The sequence below is a fragment of the Pygocentrus nattereri genome, chromosome 24 (genome assembly GCF_015220715.1).
Source record: "Pygocentrus nattereri isolate fPygNat1 chromosome 24, fPygNat1.pri, whole genome shotgun sequence".
Taxonomy (NCBI): Eukaryota; Metazoa; Chordata; class Actinopteri; order Characiformes; family Serrasalmidae; genus Pygocentrus; species Pygocentrus nattereri.
The window spans coordinates 29,168,099-29,187,480 of NC_051234.1; the positions used below are offsets into that span (position 1 = coordinate 29,168,099).

Here is a 19,382-nt window from a genome sequence, read left to right on the forward strand (position 1 = left end):
CATTTTTAGAGGTTGAGGTCGTGAGAAACATTGAAATAAAATCATTAAACCTTAAACACGGGCTAAACAATGCATGAACGCGACAGAAAATGGATTTATTCGGTCTTGGTAAATTGGTTCTGAAAGAACCGACTCATCCGCGAATCAGACTCGCCGTGCGGTCTGGGCCGCGGATGTAGCTTAACGTCGCTCAGCTAAACTGAAAATACAAATAGTGGGGAGGCGCTGCGAGCCCGAGGCTTCCGTCGCTCTCTCTTCTAGCTCAATTCATCCTAATAACTCTTGGGATATACGGCGGAGTGCCGAGTCGCCGGCAATAGCCCGTTTCTTGCGTTCACAAACAGTCGCTTCAGGTCACTCGGCGCTGCGCGGATTCGAAGAATAACAGCGCCGAGTCTGTGGCGATGGCTAGCGAGCTAGCTGGCTAGCTGCTTGCCAGCTTGCCTCGGTACGTGTTTCGGGATTTGAAAAAAAAGTTATTAAGCTCAGTTCGCCTATAAAACTCGTCGTACGTGTGAATAAACAACTCGTCGTGCTTTCTCCTCCACCGAAAGCCCGTTCGTCCGAGGTTTAACGGTCGGTTCTGCGGTATCTCGGTCATATTTCAAAGTGTGCTGTCATGGATTGAGCCGCTTGATTTGAAGAGCTAGAGAGCTTCGGCCCAGCGCAGCCTCCTCCGGAGTGCGGATCACCCACAGCTAAAGCTCATACAGGTGAGTGCGCCTCTGCGCTGTGAGCCCTCTTCCAAACCTTGGACTGTGCATCGACTGCCCCGCGGTGTCGGACAGTCCAGCTGTTTGTTATGTAACTTGGCTTGGTTAGTTTAAGCTAGGGGCTAACGTTAGCTAGCGCCGAGCTAGCCATGGCGGCTATCATGCTCTGCGGTTACGCGAAAGTGGGCTAGCCGGCAAGCTAACTAACCTAGCCGCAGAGCTTCGGGCTGGTAACGTTGAGTTTCTGGATGTAAACACGTCTTTCTGGCTTTGTTTTAGTTTAACACGGGTGTAAAAGTTACCTGCGTTGCCAGTCGCTTAAAGGGGAGCTCCACCAGTTTTTCAAAATGTGTGTGTGATTGAGACATTGAGGTGTAAACAAAGTCGTCTTGAGTGTTTTGATGCGAAATGGTTCGCTGCAGAGCCGTTTCTTTACTGTGCTGGCGAAAAGAACCAGGGCTCACAATAGGTGCAAAGTTCATTTTATGTACTGTACAAAACGAACAGTGAACCTACACGTATCTTCTGAGTGTATAAACAAATACTCATCGGCCACTTTATTAGGTACACCTTGCTAGTAAAAGGTTGGGCCCCCTTGTGCCTTCAGAACTGCTTTAATTCTTCCTGGCAGACTTTCAACAAGGTGTTAAACGTTCCTCAGAGATGTTGGTTGGTTATTTGAGTTCCTGTTGCCTTTCTATCATCTGGAACCAGTCTGCCCATTCTCCTCTGACCTCTCACATCAACAAGGCGTTTTCATCCACACAACTGACCGCTCACTGGATATTTCCTCTTTTTGGAAAGTTCTCTGTAAACCCTAGAGATGGTTGTGCGTGAAAATACCAGTAGATCAGCAGTTTCTGAAATACTCAGACCAGCCCGTCTGGCACCAACAACCACGCCACGTTCAAAGACACTTAAATCCCCTTTCTTCCCCGTTCTGATGCTCGATCTGCACTTCAGCAAGTTGTCTTGACCACCTCTACATGCCTAAATGCAGTGAGTTGCGGCCGTGTGATTGGCTGATTAGCTATTTGTGTTAAGTAACTGAACAGGTGTAGCTAATAAAGTGGCCTGTGTGTGTATGTATGTATGTGTGTGTGTGTGTATGTATGTATGTGTGTATATATATATATATATATATATATATATATATATATATATGCCTTAGAACACTCCATGTATCCCACCTTCGTGAATGGATCAAAATTAATAATCTGGATTTACTTTAAAGCAAAACTGTATCACAAAACTATGTCTCAGCTGTCATTGAGTGAGCTTTTAGAGGCATTAAAGTCCTTAGATGGTTCCGATCACCACCAATTCTGACTCAGCAAATTTCTCTAGGATGGAGAGTTTGGCGGTAAACCACTTTTTGAATGACTGTTGACATGTCAAGCATGTAATTATGCAGTAATTTAGAAAAAATAGTGAAGTTCACCTTTAACCACACGAATCCTCATCTTCCTCGCAAAAAATGCTGAATAATGTAATTTACAAGTCACAAACCTAAAGGTGAGATGAGGTTATATACTGATACTACTACTGAGTAACACACCTAACATCTGACACATGCTCATCAGTCGTAGATTTACTAGTTAATGTATTCTGAGAGAAGGAGACAGACTGGATTACAGCTGGGTGATATGGCAAAAATATAGGCTAATACTTCAGAAAGTTGGTGCGATACAGTTTGTTATAGATAGATATAGATGTAAATATATATAAAGATATTATATGTAATAATAACATATGTATTGTATTATATGTATAATGAATATAACGAAGAAGAATAAATCAAATCAAATTTATTTATATAGCGCTTTTTACAACTGATGTTGTCACAAAGCAGCTTTACAAAAATGGGAATCACAGCACAGAGAATCAGACAAAACACTGAACATAATATACAGAATATACAGAACCCCCGTGAGCGCTGAGGCAAGGAAAAACTCCCTCAGAGCTGGAGGAGGAAGAAACCTCGGGGGGACCAAGACTCACATCTAAAAGGGGGGACTATCCTACCACTGGTCAGACAACTTATAAGTTAAACATTGAAAAGTCAATTTTACATCCACGCAGTTCTAATAGTGAAAGTATTCACTGTTACATGTCATTGACTGACCAAAATGTGTTTTTGTGAGGTCACAAAAACGTTTTTTCACCAGTTTGAAACATTTCTGTATTTTAATTTAAAATAATGTAGTTCTCAAAAAAGTGTGTACATCCTACATTTCTCTTGTTTTGTTTTTGTCTAGCTTTATGTACCAAAACTTTGATTTACACATGACCGTTTCCCAAAACCACTTTATCTTTTAAAATTAAACAAGCTGTTTTGGTGACTGTGCCTTTACGGCTGAAATATGTAAAAGATCTCTGTTATCATTGGCTGTTCTCTACTGTGCAGTTCAGACCGAAACACTACTTAAGAGATCATTGTGAAAGGGTGGCAATAAACTGCTGTAGGCCGAATAGGTGGATATACGCAAATGTTGTTGGATTTAACAAAAAAAAATAAAGTACAGAAAGTAAAATAAGAAAAATGTAGGACGTGGCCCCTTTAACCTACATATGTCTGCATGTTGTTTATAAGCGCAATTAAACTTAAATACAGCTAGGCGTCTCTGGGTAAGTAGTCTAATATACCTTTCTTTGGATGCTGAAGTCAGGGGAAGTAAACATGACGAATCCACTTGACCAGCTTGTTATCAATGAGACTGAGACTGTGACTAAGACTGAAATTTGCCTGTGTAGGCTGTGAGATGCTTTTCTGAATATTACAAGTTCTTTTTGCAGTATTACATGTGCGAAGTGTTTAAAGACTGCAAAACAAATGTAGAGTTACGAATCAAACTCTGTCTCTTTTTGTTTTCCTGATTACTTGTTTTATTTGCATTGGGCATGTAAATAATGGCGAAGCTTTAGCCTAACATGATGTATGGTGTTTCCAAACCTTTTTGTCTATGATCTGGCTAACTGCCCATCATTTAAATAGAAAACCTGTTTGGGATGTTTGATGTTAATGTGTGGAAATTGTTATGAAGTTCCTGCTTCAGAGTGCCGAAACAGTTAGATTTTAGAGTATTTAGAATTTGTCTGTTGTGGTGGTGAAGCTAATATATATGTGTGTAATTTATATACACATACGTGTGTCGTGTGTGTGTGTGTGTGTGTGTATGGGGAGTTGGTCTTGTTTGATCTTGGGAAAAGCCTTTGGTTCCATTGACTTGTATTAAAAGTAAAGTAGGTGTTTTCCTTCTCCTGTAAAGTTACTATTTTTGGAGTTACAAAGTTTTCTTCCAACAACAGTGATTACAGTCAGTTAAGATGAATTTCATCTGTGCCATCAATTTTTAGCTTTGCATAGTTACCCCAAGTCTTCAGAGACATCTAGCTAATTTTTATTATTATTATTATTATTATTATTATTATTATAGCAATTATTTATCACCTACTCCTAATTCTTTGGTGATATGAAGCTGAAGTCAGCTAATTGCCAGCTTCTCGTTGGAATTATCCCGTTCCACCTTAATTGGTGCAATAGTTCTGATGTCTGAGGTGCCAGAATATAACTGCTGTACCATTTAAGGTGGAACGGAAAGTTTAGCTAGCTAGCTACCATCAGCATGCTACTAGTGATTTTTGTGCTTGTTCTGAAGAAAAGGACCGTAATACACTGGAACAACAGCAAACTAATATAATACAGTGGTTGCTGTAATTTTTTAATGGAGAAAATTCTCACATTCGCGGGTTTCTTTGGTCTCTTGCTAAGCCATCTTGCCTGTTTGTCTTCTTCTCATAACACTCTGTTTGGAGTGTCCTCTCTATAAAACCTCCATTTGGAGGTCCATGTAGCCTGAACACTCCAGCCCACCCCTCTATCTTGGCAAAAATCAGAAGGCCCTACCCCTAGACATGAAAGCGTGAAACGGATGGGTAGTGTTAAGTGATGGGGCAAAGGATGGAATGGGATTGGGCCTAAGTCTAGGGATTTAGTAGTATTTAGCATGAAGGAGTGGGCTATGCCACAAATTATGCATGTAATTAGGGTTGTGGCATTGGAGAATTTCTCCAGTTTCAAAGGCCGTGCTTTCATGGGAACGAATTGATAATTTCTTGAGTCCTTGATTTCCCTCCTCACCCGTGTAAAGTTGAGTGCATGAGTCAATAATTTGGGCCAAAAAGGGCATCTATGGGAGTAGTCCATGATTGTTACAGAGGTTATGAGGTAATTTTTAAATTAGTTTTAGACACCTACGCAAACAGGTCTATATATATATATATATATATATATATATATATATATATATATATATATATATATATATATATATATATATATATATATTTGTATATGTATACGTATATGTGACTTTTGGCATGTGGTTGTTTCTACATTTCTGCCACAGATATATGAGCAGGTGTCTTCTAAAGAGCCCTTTTCATGATGCAAAGAACACTTTAATCATGCGACGGGTTCTTTTGAGTGTTCATGGCTCTATTTAAAACCATTTTGTCAATGGTTGAAGAACCATATTTTCTTTTAAAAGTGTATTATTATTCATGTTGCTTTTTTTTTCCGTCTGTTTTTATATTTGCACCTTAGCCTCCCTGGTGATCTTAGGAGCTCTTTTTAAAGAGCCCAGACTTGGACAGCTCATGACTTCAGACCAGGAAGGGAAAGATATAGCTGAGCCGCAGGTGCAGCCGTCACAGGAAGTGAGGAAAAAAGAAATTCCCCTTTTGGTAAAGTATAAGCCTTGTACTGTCAGATTTGTGTAATTTGTTGTGGACTTTGCACTCTGTCCCTTAAACAGCAATTTTGAAAGACCTTTTTTGTGGAGCTAAATTGGTCTACATACATATTCTTGTATTATAAAAATTTTTTTCCTGTTTTTTTTTATTTATTTATTTATTTATTATTTTTTTTAATTAAATTGAAGCTTATAGCCAGTACAAGTTTACAAGTATTTTCATACTCAGTTTATCAGTGTACGTCTACACAGTCCCATTCATACAACTAAAACACCAGTCCCAAGATTGGATTTTCAGGAGTTTGTGTTTGAGTGACAAGGCCATGTGAGTCACTCATACGAATTTAAATGTGCTATTTTGAGCATAGAGAGGAGGGGGTAGGTGGCCACATTGCGCCTCCCTTTCTCTCCCGCTCTCTCTCGCCCCTCTCTCTTGGTTAACCTCCTTGAGAGTATCTCCACAAGGTTTGTTTGAAAGTGTACTGGAAGAGTTTTTATGTTCTAGTTTAATATGGGGTGTTGCTTTAGTAAAGAGTTGAATCGTAATCTGGTCACCGAAAGAACAAGCCTTCTTCAAACATCAGTGACTGACAGCTGCCCTGCCAAAGATGTCAAACAGTGTGCCTGCTCTGTGGCTGAACTGGCTGAAGAGAGGCTTCCTGAACATGGAGAGACGAATGAAGCCTTGGATACCAGAAGCAATTGTTCCTCAACAAACCTGTCAGTAAACCTCAGTTCCATTGATAAGAGAAGCAGCAGCGTGCAGGACAGGATGGTACTTTGGAACGAACTTAACGCTGACCCTCTTCATCAAGCTTTGGAACAGAATGGACATGCTAAGGAAGTTTTAAAAGGTGCACACGGAGACGGTGGGGACAATGGTCTTGCCTTTCCACAGATAACAGAGAGAGCTGTGGTGAGCTCTGAAAAGAAGAAAATAGCTGAAAATTCAGTGAAACGAGCAGACTGTTTTTTTGACATTAGATTGTCTCAGTGTGCGGATTTAACAGGAAAAAGCTGGAAAAGCCATTGCGAGGATACAGCTATTGCCGCTACAGTCGTTCCAAATGGTCACTTTGTCAGAGCAGTGTGCACTTCAGGCAGCCTGGGCTCAGAGGAGCATGCACAGGTGCAAAGCACCGTTAGGGAGAAGTCAGACGACAGAGCGATGAGAGAGACCACATGTCCATTTGATAACGAGAGAGGGAGTCGTGGGGAGGTGTGTGATGTGGATGAGAGTAATTCTGATTTGGTGACCTCAGATCACTTCAAAAGAAGGACCCAAAGCTTCTACAGTATTTGCTCAATCGATGCAGATGATCTGGAGGGTGAGTGTGAGCTGCCGTCCATAACCCAACCTGTGGCGTTCGATCAGGCAGATGTATTAGCTGAAACTGAAGCAGTGCTGCTTAATAACTCCTCACTCCTGAATAATGCATGCAGAATATCTCACTCAGAACCGTCAAATTGGACCAAAGCTTTTGAAAGCCAAATGATCAAAGTATTGCAAGAGGAAATGTGTTCTGAAAGTCTCCCGGCAAGAACTTTTTCTGTAAACAATGCTAACACACTTCCTGACCTCCTAGGGACGTTTCTTGGGTCGGCATTTTCTGAAAAGCATGTTCCTGTTCCCCTTGAAGACAAAGTGATAGAGCAGGTTGGCAGCAAATATGAAAAGGATGGGCCTGAATCAAGAAAAATGCCATTTGTCAGCGCTTCAGGTGACACTACTGATGAAAAGACCCCTGATTTGCTTGATAGAAACAGACAGCCGTTCTCTCTGAAGTCAGGTGGATGTACAGAAGGGCCGCAGGTACAGCACAGTGAGCCTGTGGTAAATTGTATTGACTTGGCTTATGTTGCTAAGCTTCCTGTTGATACAGGCACAGAACTGTTGCCTACGTCTAAACCGAAAGTGTTGGGAGTGGCATGTGATGTATGCCCTTTGGAAGCACCCAGCCAGGAACCACAAAGTGTTCCCTCAGAGTCTGCATGCAAACTAGATGCTGACGGGAAGGATTTGAGATATTCTGACTCTAGTGAAGCAGTGAAAGTAAACTTAGAATCACAGAGATTGTTGGACCTTACTGTTATAGACAGTGCATGTCATGATTCTGGGAGTTGTGCCATATCAACAGCCCATTATCCTATTCCTTCTGTTAACAACATAGGAGAAAGTCCCTTAGCAGTGATAAAATCTGATCAGTGTTTATCCAATGCCACCTCTTGTGAGAAACCTCAGGAAGAAACAGTACATGATTCATTAGGCTTTAAAACCTCTGACATACCGAAGACCTTCAGGGATGCACTATCATCTTTCAACAGATCTTCAGTAGAAAACGAAAGTGGTATTCAAAAGCTTATGCTGGGGGACAACTCTCAAGAAACTAATGCACTAAATCTGAACTCTTTAAATATTGATCTTGAGAAAAAAATACCTGCCGAGGAAGTGGAACTCATATCCTGTGAGATTAACACATTCAAGAACTTGCAGTTAGTCACACCTAACATCTATAGTGGAAATACTGATCTGCTTCAGACAGATATTACTTTGCAAGCACGGGTAGTAGACTGCTCTGAAAATAATGTAGTTCCCCAACTGACTCATGATGATGGAGAAGAGAAAAGAGAAATTAACCTGGGCTTGGAGGACATCGCTGCTATCATTTCTTCCACTGACCTTTCAACAGCATCAAAATCTGCATCTGTTGAGGAAGAAGTACATGGAGAAAATATTGAAAATTCAGTCATGCACATACCATTTCTGCCACCTACTATCACAAATATAAACTCTACTGATTGTTTGCTTCAAAGTGATGATCTGTGTCCTAATCTAAGTTCAGTGAATTGGGTTGACAACCCATGTAACTCACTGAATTGGCATCAGGCCGAGCAAGAGATGCCAAGCTCAACTCTTGTGACTGCAGTTGTTTCAAGTGTTGGATCTAATGTTGACTGCTCTGTAGATGTGAGCCACCTGACAAATACTCCACAAAACGATTTAACTGTTGGAGAGTTTTGCAATGATGAAAGCCTAAAACATCTTGTGGCTTGTGTTGAGAAACAAATGGAGACCACATTTTCTGTGTCAACCCAGGAGTATGTTAACACTAAAGGGAAAGAGGAGTCTGACGTAAAAGAGAATGAGAAGATCTCAGCTGTCTCAAAGTGTTTTAGTGAAGAAGAACAGAAAGGACTGCTTCAAAATTATTTAAGCACCGTTGATGTCAAAACAGGACATGAAATGGAACTACAGCAAGCCTCTGTCTCACCACAGTTCCAACATTATTTTAGCCTTGGGGGTTTTGTTGATGACCAAGAGATCCTTTTCTGTTTGGGAGAGAGCAAGGAAAAGGCCGACCTTAACAGACAGTGTAGCTTGCCTACAAGCTTACCTTCTCCGGGCGAGGAGTCTGAGACCTCTGACTGTGCCACATTGTCTAAAAAAAGTATCCCGATTGAGAGTGCTTGCATTCCCTCAGGCCCTCACTTGGGGCAGGCTGCCTTGCAGAGTGCTTTAGTTGGCTCCAATCAGGAGCCAGAGTCAAAGCCTAGAGATCCACAGGCAATGTGCATGATTGGCACCGGAGAGGATGGAACAGTGGTTGACTACAGCATTCCTCTGAGTACTCTAAAACCACTGTTTGAAATTGGAGAACCATTGTGTGCCTTACGAGGGCAGGGCTGCACTAGTGCATCCGTGGAGTGCTTTGCAACAAGCAGACTTCAGGGATACCAACGTGAATCATGCAACCCTTCCAGTCATGGGTTTGGAGATCCTGAAATGTGTCTGTCCATGTTCAGTGAAGGTACTGAGAAAGTTGAAACCACATGCCTTAACAAAGCTATTCCACTACCTGTTGAACCCGGCCAGGTTGACCTTCGGGCTGGGACACCCTCATATGAGATACATTTCCTCAAAGCTGTTGTCCCTGAGGAGGTCGAAATCTTGGAAAATAAGACTTGCACAAGTGAATCAGAAGGAGATCAAGGTATGCTGAACATGGTTTCTGACCTTCTTGGAAAACCTGAGGCGAGTGAGGTTGGAGATCCTAATCTTTACCTCTCATTGTGGTCCGGAAAGCCTGAAGCACTTTTCCTTGATACACAGATACAAGGGTATGCCCTGGAGTCAGCATGGCATCCTCATCTCTCTGTAATAGAAGGGATAGAAAGAGATGCACAAAAGGACAATAAAGCTGATCCCAGTGTCAACGAAGAGGGCGTCCAGGCCTTCATGGCCACCTACCCTTACAGCCTGTTAGTTTCTGAGGGCTCCTGTGAATGGGACTGGCAAAATGCTTACAGTGAACTTGTAAGTGATCTTTGATGGTGTATATCAGATTGTTGTTTTGTTGGTTGATCTGGTCTGTGCAACTAAATGTTTAGTCACAGTGTTGGATGCTAGACTGCTCATTTATTCAATATGGTTGTTTTCTGGTTGGTTTAAGCCTTGGAACTACGTAACATCAGTCTTTTTATTATGTTTTAGGATGCCACCAAGGTTTCTGATCTCAATCCAAATGCAAAGGCATGGGGCAGTTATATGACTAATCAGGAAGCCTCGGGACTGGCCTACACACGCTCCCTCCCGTCATGGGTAAAAGACACCAGTGACCCAACAAATACTGTCTCAGGAGGTAAATCTTCAGCAATATTGCACATGCAAAACACTTGTAATTTCTGATGTTCACAGATCTGTGCCTTTCACTGTTTTGATCTAAATTGATAATGTTTATTTTAGAAAATTGTTTAGTATTTAAAGTATTTAAATGCAACCCTTTTGTTTCTTGAATAAATGTTTCAGTTAGTGTTTTGAAAAATGATTCTTTGGACAATATCCATTAATCATTGAGACAAACACCCACTTATACATATTTCAAACACCATAGCAGGCAGATGTTACATAATGAAAAACTGAATATAGTCTGTTCTTTCAATTTTAAATTGACAAGTGGCAAATTTTATCCTGACCTTTTCAAAAAGTGATTATAAGAGTTCAAGCATGTATTGCTAACTTCATTAATAATAATAATACATTTTATTTATGTAGCATTTTTTCATGCCGTTGGCAGCTTAGAATTCTTAAAACTTAACAGTAATACAAGATACTATAAGTATTTAAAATCATATAAGAGAATAACAGATCGAATTAAGAGTATAAATACTACGAGATGTAGAGTAAATTAAATGCTAAGTTTTTAGCATTTGCTAAGAGACTTTTTAGATGCTTCTGAGATGCTGATGCATTTTGTGCAAGTTGTAATCGATTTATTTTTATTTATTTTTTTAAAGCAAGTCCAGTAAGAAGAACATTACAGTGATCAACTCTACTTGTAAATAATGCTTGAACGAGTTTCTCAGTGTCGCTCTGAGATAGTAAAGACTGATCTTCATTTATCATTTATTTTTGCGACATCCGCTGAGAAATGAGACACACAGCTGGTTAGTCTGTTCATAGAGTAAGTCTCGATGATCAGAAGGAATGGAAATGTACAACCTCAATTCCAATGAAGTTGGGACGTTGTGTAAAACACAAATAAAAACAGAATACGATGATTTGCAAATCCTTTTCCATCTATATTCAATTGAATACACTACAAAGACAAGATATTTAATGTTCAAACGGATAAACTTTGTTTTGGCAGCAAAAGACTGGGAAAGTTGAGGAATGCTCAAAAAAACACCTGTTTGGAACATTCCACAGGTGAACAGGTTAATTGGAAACGGGTGAGTGTCATGATTGGGTATAAAGGAGCATCCCTGAAAGGCTCAGTCGTTCACAAGCAAGGACGGGGCGAGGTTCACCACTTTGTGAACAACTGCGTGAGCAAATAGTCCAACAGTTTAAAAACGTTTCTCAACATGCAATTGCAAGGAATTTAGGGATTTCATCATCTACAGTCCAGAATATCATCAAAAGATTCAGAGAATCTGGAGAAATCTCTGCAAGTAAGCGGCAAGGCAGAAAACCAACATTGAATGCCCGTGACCTTTGACCCCTCAGGCGGCACTGCATTAAAAACCCACATCATTCTGTAATGGATATTCCCACATGGGCTCAGGAACACTTCAGAAAACCACTGTCAGTGAACACAGTTCGTCGCACCATCTACAAGTGCAAGTTAAAACTCTGCCATGCAAAGCGAAAGCCAGATATCAACACCACCCAGAAACGCCGCCGGCTTCTCTGGGCCCAAGCTCATCTGAGATGGACTGACGCAAAGTGGAAAAGTGTGCTGTGGTCTGACGAGTCCACATTTCACACTGTTTTGTAAATCATGGACGTCGTGTCCTCCGGGCAAGAGAGGAAAAGGACTGTCCGGATTGTTGTCAGCGCAAAGTTCAAAAGCCAGCATCTCCGATGGTGTGGGGGTGTGTTAGTGCCCATGGCATGGGTAACCTGCACATCTGTGAAGGCACCATTAATGCTGAAAGGTACATACAGGTTTTGGAGCAACATCTGCTGCCATCCAAGCAACGTCTTTTTCAGGGACGTCCTGCTTATTTCAGCAAGACGATGCCGAGCCACACTCTGCACGTGTTACAACAGCGTGGCTTCGTAGTAAAAGAGTGCGGGTACTAGACTGGACTGCCTGCAGTCCAGACCCGTCTCCCATTGAACATGTGTGGCACATTATGAAGCGCAAAATACGACAACAGAGACCCCGGACTGTTGAACAACTGAAGTTGTACATCAAGCAAGAATGGGAAAGAATTCCACCTACAAAGCTTCAACAATTGGTGTCCTCAGTTCCCAAATGCTTATTGAGTGTTGTTAAAAGGAAAGGTGATATAACACAGTGGTAAACACGTCCCTGTCCCAACGTCTTTGGAACATGTTGCAGGCATCAAATTCAAAATGAGTCAATATTTGCAAAAAACAAAGTTTATCCATTTGAACATTAAATATCTTGTCTTTGTAGTGTATTCAATTGAATACAGGTTGAAAAGGATTTGCAAATCATCGTATTCTGTTTTTATTTGTTTTACACATTGTCCCAACTTCATTGGAATTGGGGTTGTATAACTGGGTGTCATCAGAATAGCAAAGAAAACTTATATTATGTTTCCTAATGACATCACCTAGAGATAGCATGTACAGAGAAAAGCAAAAGCCCTAAAACTAAACCCTGAGGGACTCTACAAGAAATGCCAAATCTTTTTGATGAATGATGTTCCATTAAAAACATGACCTGCCTGTAACTCAATATGATTTAAACCATTCTAAAATGAGAGGCTGACCCAGCATTCAAGATTAAAATCATGTGGTCAACGGTATAAAAAGCTGCACTAAGATCTAGTAAAATCAGAATAGAAGGATGAGCCTGAGGTCATCCACAACGTGAACTAGTGCTGTCTCAGTACTATGGTTACACTCATAAAGGCATGATTGGTGACTTGGGCTCTTGCTAGGCAAGAGCAATGTTGTGTAGCAACATTTTCTCCTAAATTCCAGTATTAGTTTGCTTTATTATAGGATCTGCATGAATAAGACAGATTTTTGTGTAGGACTTGCTGTTTATTGATTGTTTTTTCCTTTAGGCAATTGTAAAATCAATTACAGGTTTATTAGTTGTTCACTTTTTTTGTTTTCATAAAAATCTGATGTCGCTAAAAATTTTAATGATATTTGTTCTTCCAGGTTATGTTACCAGCAATGACAAAGGGAAATGGAATGAAGAACAACAGGTATCTGTCTCAGTAGAACTGCCTTCAGCAGTGCCACCAGAAGCAGTGGACATGGGAAGCACAGTCAATCAATTGCCCCCTGGGTTACAACAAGAGACCAGCATGAAAGGTGCACTAATTATTAGGATTATTTTAGTCTGTTTGTACTTGAAAGGAATGTTATCCATTGAAAATAAATTATTTTATTTCTCTTATGCAGAAAGTGATAGTTCAGACTCCTCCAGGCAGCTTGAAGGCCTTCGAGAACAGCTAAAGGCTACACTAGAGTTTTGCCTCTCCCGGTAACTTCTTTACACTTTTATATCCAGTTCTGCTTACATTGACTGGTCTTGTATGGATTTGTTTGTTTTGCTGGTGCGGCTGGCCATGAATTCAAGGCATTCTCATCTTGCTTTGTTTCAAAAACCTTGGTGATGGAATGAAATGTAACCTTTTGGTGGTTTAAAATTTAGATAGTGACTTCATGGTGGGAGTATGTGTTATGCCCTCTAGTTTATCAAACAACTACAACTAAAATAAGGCCTCCTTGTGTGTTAACAAGGGGACTGTTATTTCTAGCAGTAAAAATGCTTTCTTTACTAAACCTTAAGTTTTTCTTTACCTGGTGGTTTGAATATGTAAACTTAAAATCATGTGACTTTATGTTGATCAGAATATCAACACTGTGTTTGTAAAAGAACTGTGGGGTGAGTACAGTTGGCATGGATGCAGATATCTGGCTATGGGGGAGGCTCTTTCACAACCCGAAGTGTTGATTTAAGCACAAAAGAGTATATTGAAGGGTGTTAGACTTCAGCCTCTGTAAGTGCTGTACGTCATGATTCTCCCCCTCCTGTTTGTGTCAGGGAGAACCTAGCCAACGATATGTACCTCATCTCTCAAATGGACAGTGACCAGTATGTGCCAATTGTGACGGTGGCAAATCTTGATCAGATCAAGAAGCTGAGCACAGATGTGGATCTAATTGCAGATATATTAAAGAGTAAGTAATCACACATCAATAAAATAGTAAATAAGCCCTCGGTTTGCAGAGGTTTTACGCTGGCTTTTGACAACGTTTTTAAAATGTTTCCAGCACTTCCTCTTGTACAAGTGGACAAATGTGGTGAGAAAGTACGACCAAACCAGAATAGATGCATCGTTATTCTCCGAGAGGTCCCTGAGGCCACTCCTGTTGAGGTAAAGGTTCTGTTAGTTGGATCTTTTTATGTAGAAAATAATCAGCACTAGAGGAAAAGTAACAAATAAATAAATAAATAAATTGTCTTTCTTCTTTGCCCTTTTTAGGAAGTTGAATCTCTGTTCAAGAGTGAAAAACTGCCCAAATTTGTCAATTGTGAATTTGCCTACAATGATAACTGGTTCATCACCTTTCAATCAGAGGCAGATGCGCAACTGGTAAAGGACTACATGGCTTTTCTATTGCTTGATCGCTTTTGTATTAGAACCTTGTGACTTTTTGTCTAGTCTTGAGTGCAGCTAATTATTTGGCTTTATTTTTCAGGCGTATCAGTATCTCAGAGAAGAAGTGAAGACTTTTCAAGGAAAGCCGATAAAGGTAAACTCAATGATGTGTCATTTAAATTGTTTTGCTTCTTTCCAAAAAGCACTTAAGCACCCACTTGTGTTATCATCTTTTTGGATTCCAGGCAAGGATAAAGGCCAAGGCCATTGCTGTCAACACTTTTGTGCCAAAGAATGGGTACAGGCCCGTAGATATGTCCCCAAACATCCAGCAGCGATATACCTCTTACTATATCCCGCCTGTGTATGGAACGCAGCAACAGTTCCCCCCGATATACAGACTGGTAACACCTCAAGGCTGGTCAACAACACAGAGCTACTTGGACCCTTTAGTGAGTGCTGAATGAGCTCCTTAAATATGTTTTAAACTCTAAAAAGAATTTTCTCATCTAAAATGTTTTATTGAAATAATGTAAACGACAAATATACATTATTTTAAATATTTTCTCATGTCTGTTAGGTTACTCCATTCCCTAACCCTGGATTTATCAATGGCTTTGCTGGATCTCCTACTTTTAAATCAGCCACTGCACCTTTGACTGTCAGACATTATCAACCAAGAAACAGGTATGTTGCTTTTTGCTTTGTGAGTAAATCTATCCAGCTTTCTTTTTGAAAGGTGCGGCTGTGGTTTTAGTATTTTACGGTAAAATTTTCATCCTGATAGGAATCACAGTAAAAGCCATGTTCGACCCTCGGCACCGACTGCAGAGCGTGGTACAGCTTTATTGGAGAATCCTGGCACTTTCACAAACTTATCCTCGGAGCGTATTCCCAATGGGACACGCTCGCTACATACACATCAGATTAGCAGCCGGCCTCGACTGCCCAGCGCACCAAGTTATCCTCGCAGGGACCAGGTCGGCAGTGGACGAATGGAGGTGAATGGGGCTGATTACTCACCGGTCATTGGCAGAGGAAGGTAAGGTGCTAAAGTTGATATTTTTGGAACTAATGAAAAAGTGTTATAGGCTTTGTGATCCTATGGCAAAAAAAAGTGATGTAACTTCAAGAGCTTTTCTCAGTGCACAGTGTCAAAGTGCACATTTTGACAAGGTGGAAAAGACCAAAGTAGTGCCACATTTTTAAAAATACTAGTAAAAACAGTGGGGAAAAAAATCTGTTTACCATTTTTGCGCACTGCCCATTCAGTTAAACAGTTGATTAAAAAAAAAATAATTAAAGTTGACGTTATCTAACAATGCCGAAAACATTTCTCTTATCCTTTACCTCTTTTTAAGGAGAAATGGCTTTGGCTACAAGAAAAGGAGAGATGACAAGTTTACAGTGAGTAATCTGTCTTCCAATAGAAGACGCGTTTTAATGATAGCCAGTTAACAAAATAAGCGTTGGTACAGTCTCTCTTCATTCTGTGTTTTGCAGAGAGCCTCCACGCAGTCACCCCCTCCAGCCCAAGAGCGTACCCCATCTCCAAACTTTGAGTTGGGTCTGTCCAGCTTCCCTCCTCTGCCTGGAGCTGCTGGCAATTTGAAAACTGAAGTGAAGATGGAAAACAACTTGGAGAACCGATTATCTGATATAGTTACCGGTGTGGCTAAAGACAAGGTTACCTTTTTACTTTCTCCATTTCCCTTGACTTAATAACTGTTTGATAGAGGTGATAACCATCTCACAACGTATCAACCATGGGCTGTACTACAGAAACATCCTATCTTTCCTATCTTAGCTTAAGATCTGACTGGTGAAAAAGATTTTTCACAAATTTGTATTACAGAAGCAAATCTTATCTTGATTTAGGAATGTTATCTTACAGCATCTTCTTATCTCAAGTTAAGAAATCTTAACTTACTCAATATAAGTCACCAATCAACTGTTGTGTCTGTTATCTAGCAACCGACCATACATGCACTGCTGAATCTAGTAAACGTAATAAAGTTGGTTAGTCAGACAGCGAACGTTAGTTACCCTTGCTGATGTGAAGAGGATCAAATAAAACTAAAGTGTGATAAACTGAAGGTTAAGAATATTGTCAGCACTTTGTGCTTTATCAGTGTGTTGCTGCTCTCGGTTTCAGTCTCCATTTCCCAAATGCTTTAGTAGAGCATGTTAACCTTATTCCTCCTAATAAACAGACCCATGTTCAGTCTCCTCATTACTCACCATCACTGTGAGATAGTATCTGAAGAGTTTTTTTTTTTTTATCAAACATTAACAAATGACTGTAATAAGAGGGGACAGTGGAGAGTCTCTGCAGTGTCTGGGGTTGTTGGAAAAAAACCCTCACAAGTCAAAGCACCGTTTCCAATGTAATGCTAGTCATAGGGAACTATGCTGCCAGACACCTCACAAAACAATAGAAACTGACAGTTAAACAGATGCTAAGGTGCTCTGGGGTTTATCTTAATGTTAGGACAGAATTGAGGAAATTTTGCCTAGTTAGGATGTTTCTGTAATATTGTTTTCTTGTTTGGTGTTGGGATTTGATCATTAAGATAAGAACTGTTCTGTAACAGCTTCTGTCCTAAGTTGAGACCTAACTAAAGTTGTCCTGGATATTAAACAGGTAAGATTTCAGACCTAAGAAGTTTCTATAATACAGCCCCAGGTTATCAAATGTTCATTCATGTATATTGTTCATATATTAGACTGCATAACACAACATTTATGTGCAATAAAATGTTCAGCAAAAATTACATAAGTGATTAAGCAAACAGAACGCAAATCAAATGTACCGGACATCAGCTATAGATGCTCTTCTGTTGACGATAAGTTATCGTTATGTTATGCTCTGGCTTCTGAACGTTTGGTTTTGGTTGATAGTGAAATGGTGTGTTGTTTATGCAACATACACTGGTTGTGTTTCAATTTAAAAGACAGATTGTGTTCAGGAGGGTGACATTTTAATCAGAAGTTGCAGAGTGGGCTGGCTCATGCAAATGATAGCCCACTGTAGAGCAATTTTTCTGAATGAAGAGCAAGCAGAAGCAGTTCCAAACAAAACAAATAACCCACTCTTGGCCAAAAAAATGATTTCCCTGGACTGCTCAGTCCTGTAATTTCATGCTCATTTGCTGCTAAAATCATTCTGTGACAATGAGGCTAAAAAAACATGCACACATGTTTGTAGCATATGGGTTACTATGCCAAACAAGGATTTGAAGAATGGATTTAGTAATGTGTGAGATCTGTTTTCTGGTGTAAACTGTTATTCCATGCAAATGAATGCATTTCCAGCCATGCCTTCTATACTGAAAGCCTCCCTAACATGCAGGTCTTCCAAAGAGTTGGTTGATTTTGGGATTAGCATCGTCATTGTTGACATTGAAAGCCTTTTTAAGGTTTACAGGTCACAGTTGTTCTTAGACTGAAGCTGTAACATGGGCTTCATGGGATAACAACAAATGTTTTGTTGCAGCTTTTGCTGCCAGTCTCTACCATGACTACTACTTGTGTGTTGCTGTTTGTACGTCAGTAGGGCTGTGTTACTGTCCGTTTTCTCTAACTCTCCAGCTGTTGGCTATGCTCATGCACTCACTGCCACAGGAATTTCACAGAAGTCCTTTTGTCTCTGGTCAGGCCCTAAATAAGGATGCAGTTACCAGCAGTGTGACTTCAGGAATCCCCAAAGAATCAGCGCAGACTGTTATTGCTCCCACTGCTCAACCTCCAGTGGAGCAGCAAAACCCATCCTCTCCAGTCCACAAGAGATGGTATGTTAATAACAGAAGTTGAACTCTTGAGGTTGTATGTAAATGTCATTTAAAAGGTAGCTAGCATGCTATTGTAATTAACAGCTTTTTGCATACTGGTTGCTTAACACCCTAAATTTGTCTGAAGTAAAATTTTTAATTATGCTATGGCCATACCACTTAGTGTCACAGATGGCCAGTGGTATTTGTTGTGTGGTGTGTGTGTGTGTGTGTTTTTTTTATTTTTTTTAATATTTTTTTTATATATATATATATATATATATATATATATATATATATATATATATATATATATATATATATATATATATATATATATAAATGTTTTGTTTTGTCTTCTTGACATCACATGGCTTCAGAGCCACATTTGGCTCTTTTACTGCCCTGTTGGAGCTCCCCAGCATGTTTAGATTTTTAGGTAAAAATAAAATAATCCTCCTTTGCAGTAAAATAAAGCTCTGCTAGATCATTCAACACAGTTTTAACATCTGGAGTTAATGTATAACTTCTAATTCACCCTTTAACCCTGACAGTAGGTGTGCAGACTGCTGGTCACACAGCAACACAGGCCAGTCTTGCTTAGCTAGTAGCTAGCAAAAAGGCAAAGAGATTTAAGACGCACAGGGATAATTTGGAAACGAGTAGACTTATCTACATTTATAACCGCACCAGCTGGTTTCCTGATACATTTAATCTGCAACAAGAAACTTTCCAACACTAAAAAGTCGCAAAGCTGAAGTCAGTTTCTTATTCACCCACTTCTTGTTTGAAGTTTCACATTCTAGCTTAAATTCAGATTGATTCAGATTCCTTTATTGATCCCAGGGGGAAATTGCAGTTGTTACAGTTGCAGCCATTTATGTAAAAATAAACACTTTACTAATAATTTAAGAGAATAATAGAGAATTTACAGTATGTACACCAGATTTAAGTACTTAAGAATATAGTATGGTGGCGGTGATTGTGCTAGTAATATGAAACATCAGGTATAAAGCAGTTACAATTATTTAAATTATTTAAATGAAGTT

General features: G+C 40.0%; 1 protein-coding gene across 2 annotated transcripts in view; it reads left to right on the top strand.

The window, feature by feature from the left end:
• Positions 1 to 220: 220 nt before the first annotated feature.
• The window catches only part of larp4b (La ribonucleoprotein 4B), a 24,238-nt gene continuing 5,076 nt past the window's right edge, over positions 221 to 19,382 (top strand). Inside the window, exons 1-15 of one of the 2 annotated variants that reach the window (XM_017710444.2) lie at positions 221 to 713; positions 5,320 to 5,459; positions 9,960 to 10,107; positions 13,113 to 13,268; positions 13,359 to 13,440; positions 14,005 to 14,141; positions 14,235 to 14,338; positions 14,447 to 14,557; positions 14,664 to 14,717; positions 14,809 to 15,015; positions 15,144 to 15,250; positions 15,351 to 15,605; positions 15,925 to 15,970; positions 16,067 to 16,249; positions 18,221 to 18,354. In XM_017710444.2, the coding sequence (XP_017565933.1) occupies positions 5,373 to 5,459; positions 9,960 to 10,107; positions 13,113 to 13,268; positions 13,359 to 13,440; positions 14,005 to 14,141; positions 14,235 to 14,338; positions 14,447 to 14,557; positions 14,664 to 14,717; positions 14,809 to 15,015; positions 15,144 to 15,250; positions 15,351 to 15,605; positions 15,925 to 15,970; positions 16,067 to 16,249; positions 18,221 to 18,354 (1,811 nt within the window). In that variant the 5' untranslated portion in view covers positions 221 to 713; positions 5,320 to 5,372. The remainder of the gene's footprint in view (positions 714 to 5,319; positions 5,460 to 9,959; positions 10,108 to 13,112; positions 13,269 to 13,358; positions 13,441 to 14,004; positions 14,142 to 14,234; positions 14,339 to 14,446; positions 14,558 to 14,663; positions 14,718 to 14,808; positions 15,016 to 15,143; positions 15,251 to 15,350; positions 15,606 to 15,924; positions 15,971 to 16,066; positions 16,250 to 18,220; positions 18,355 to 19,382) is intronic. The other variant, XM_017710445.2, reaches the window with a different exon arrangement.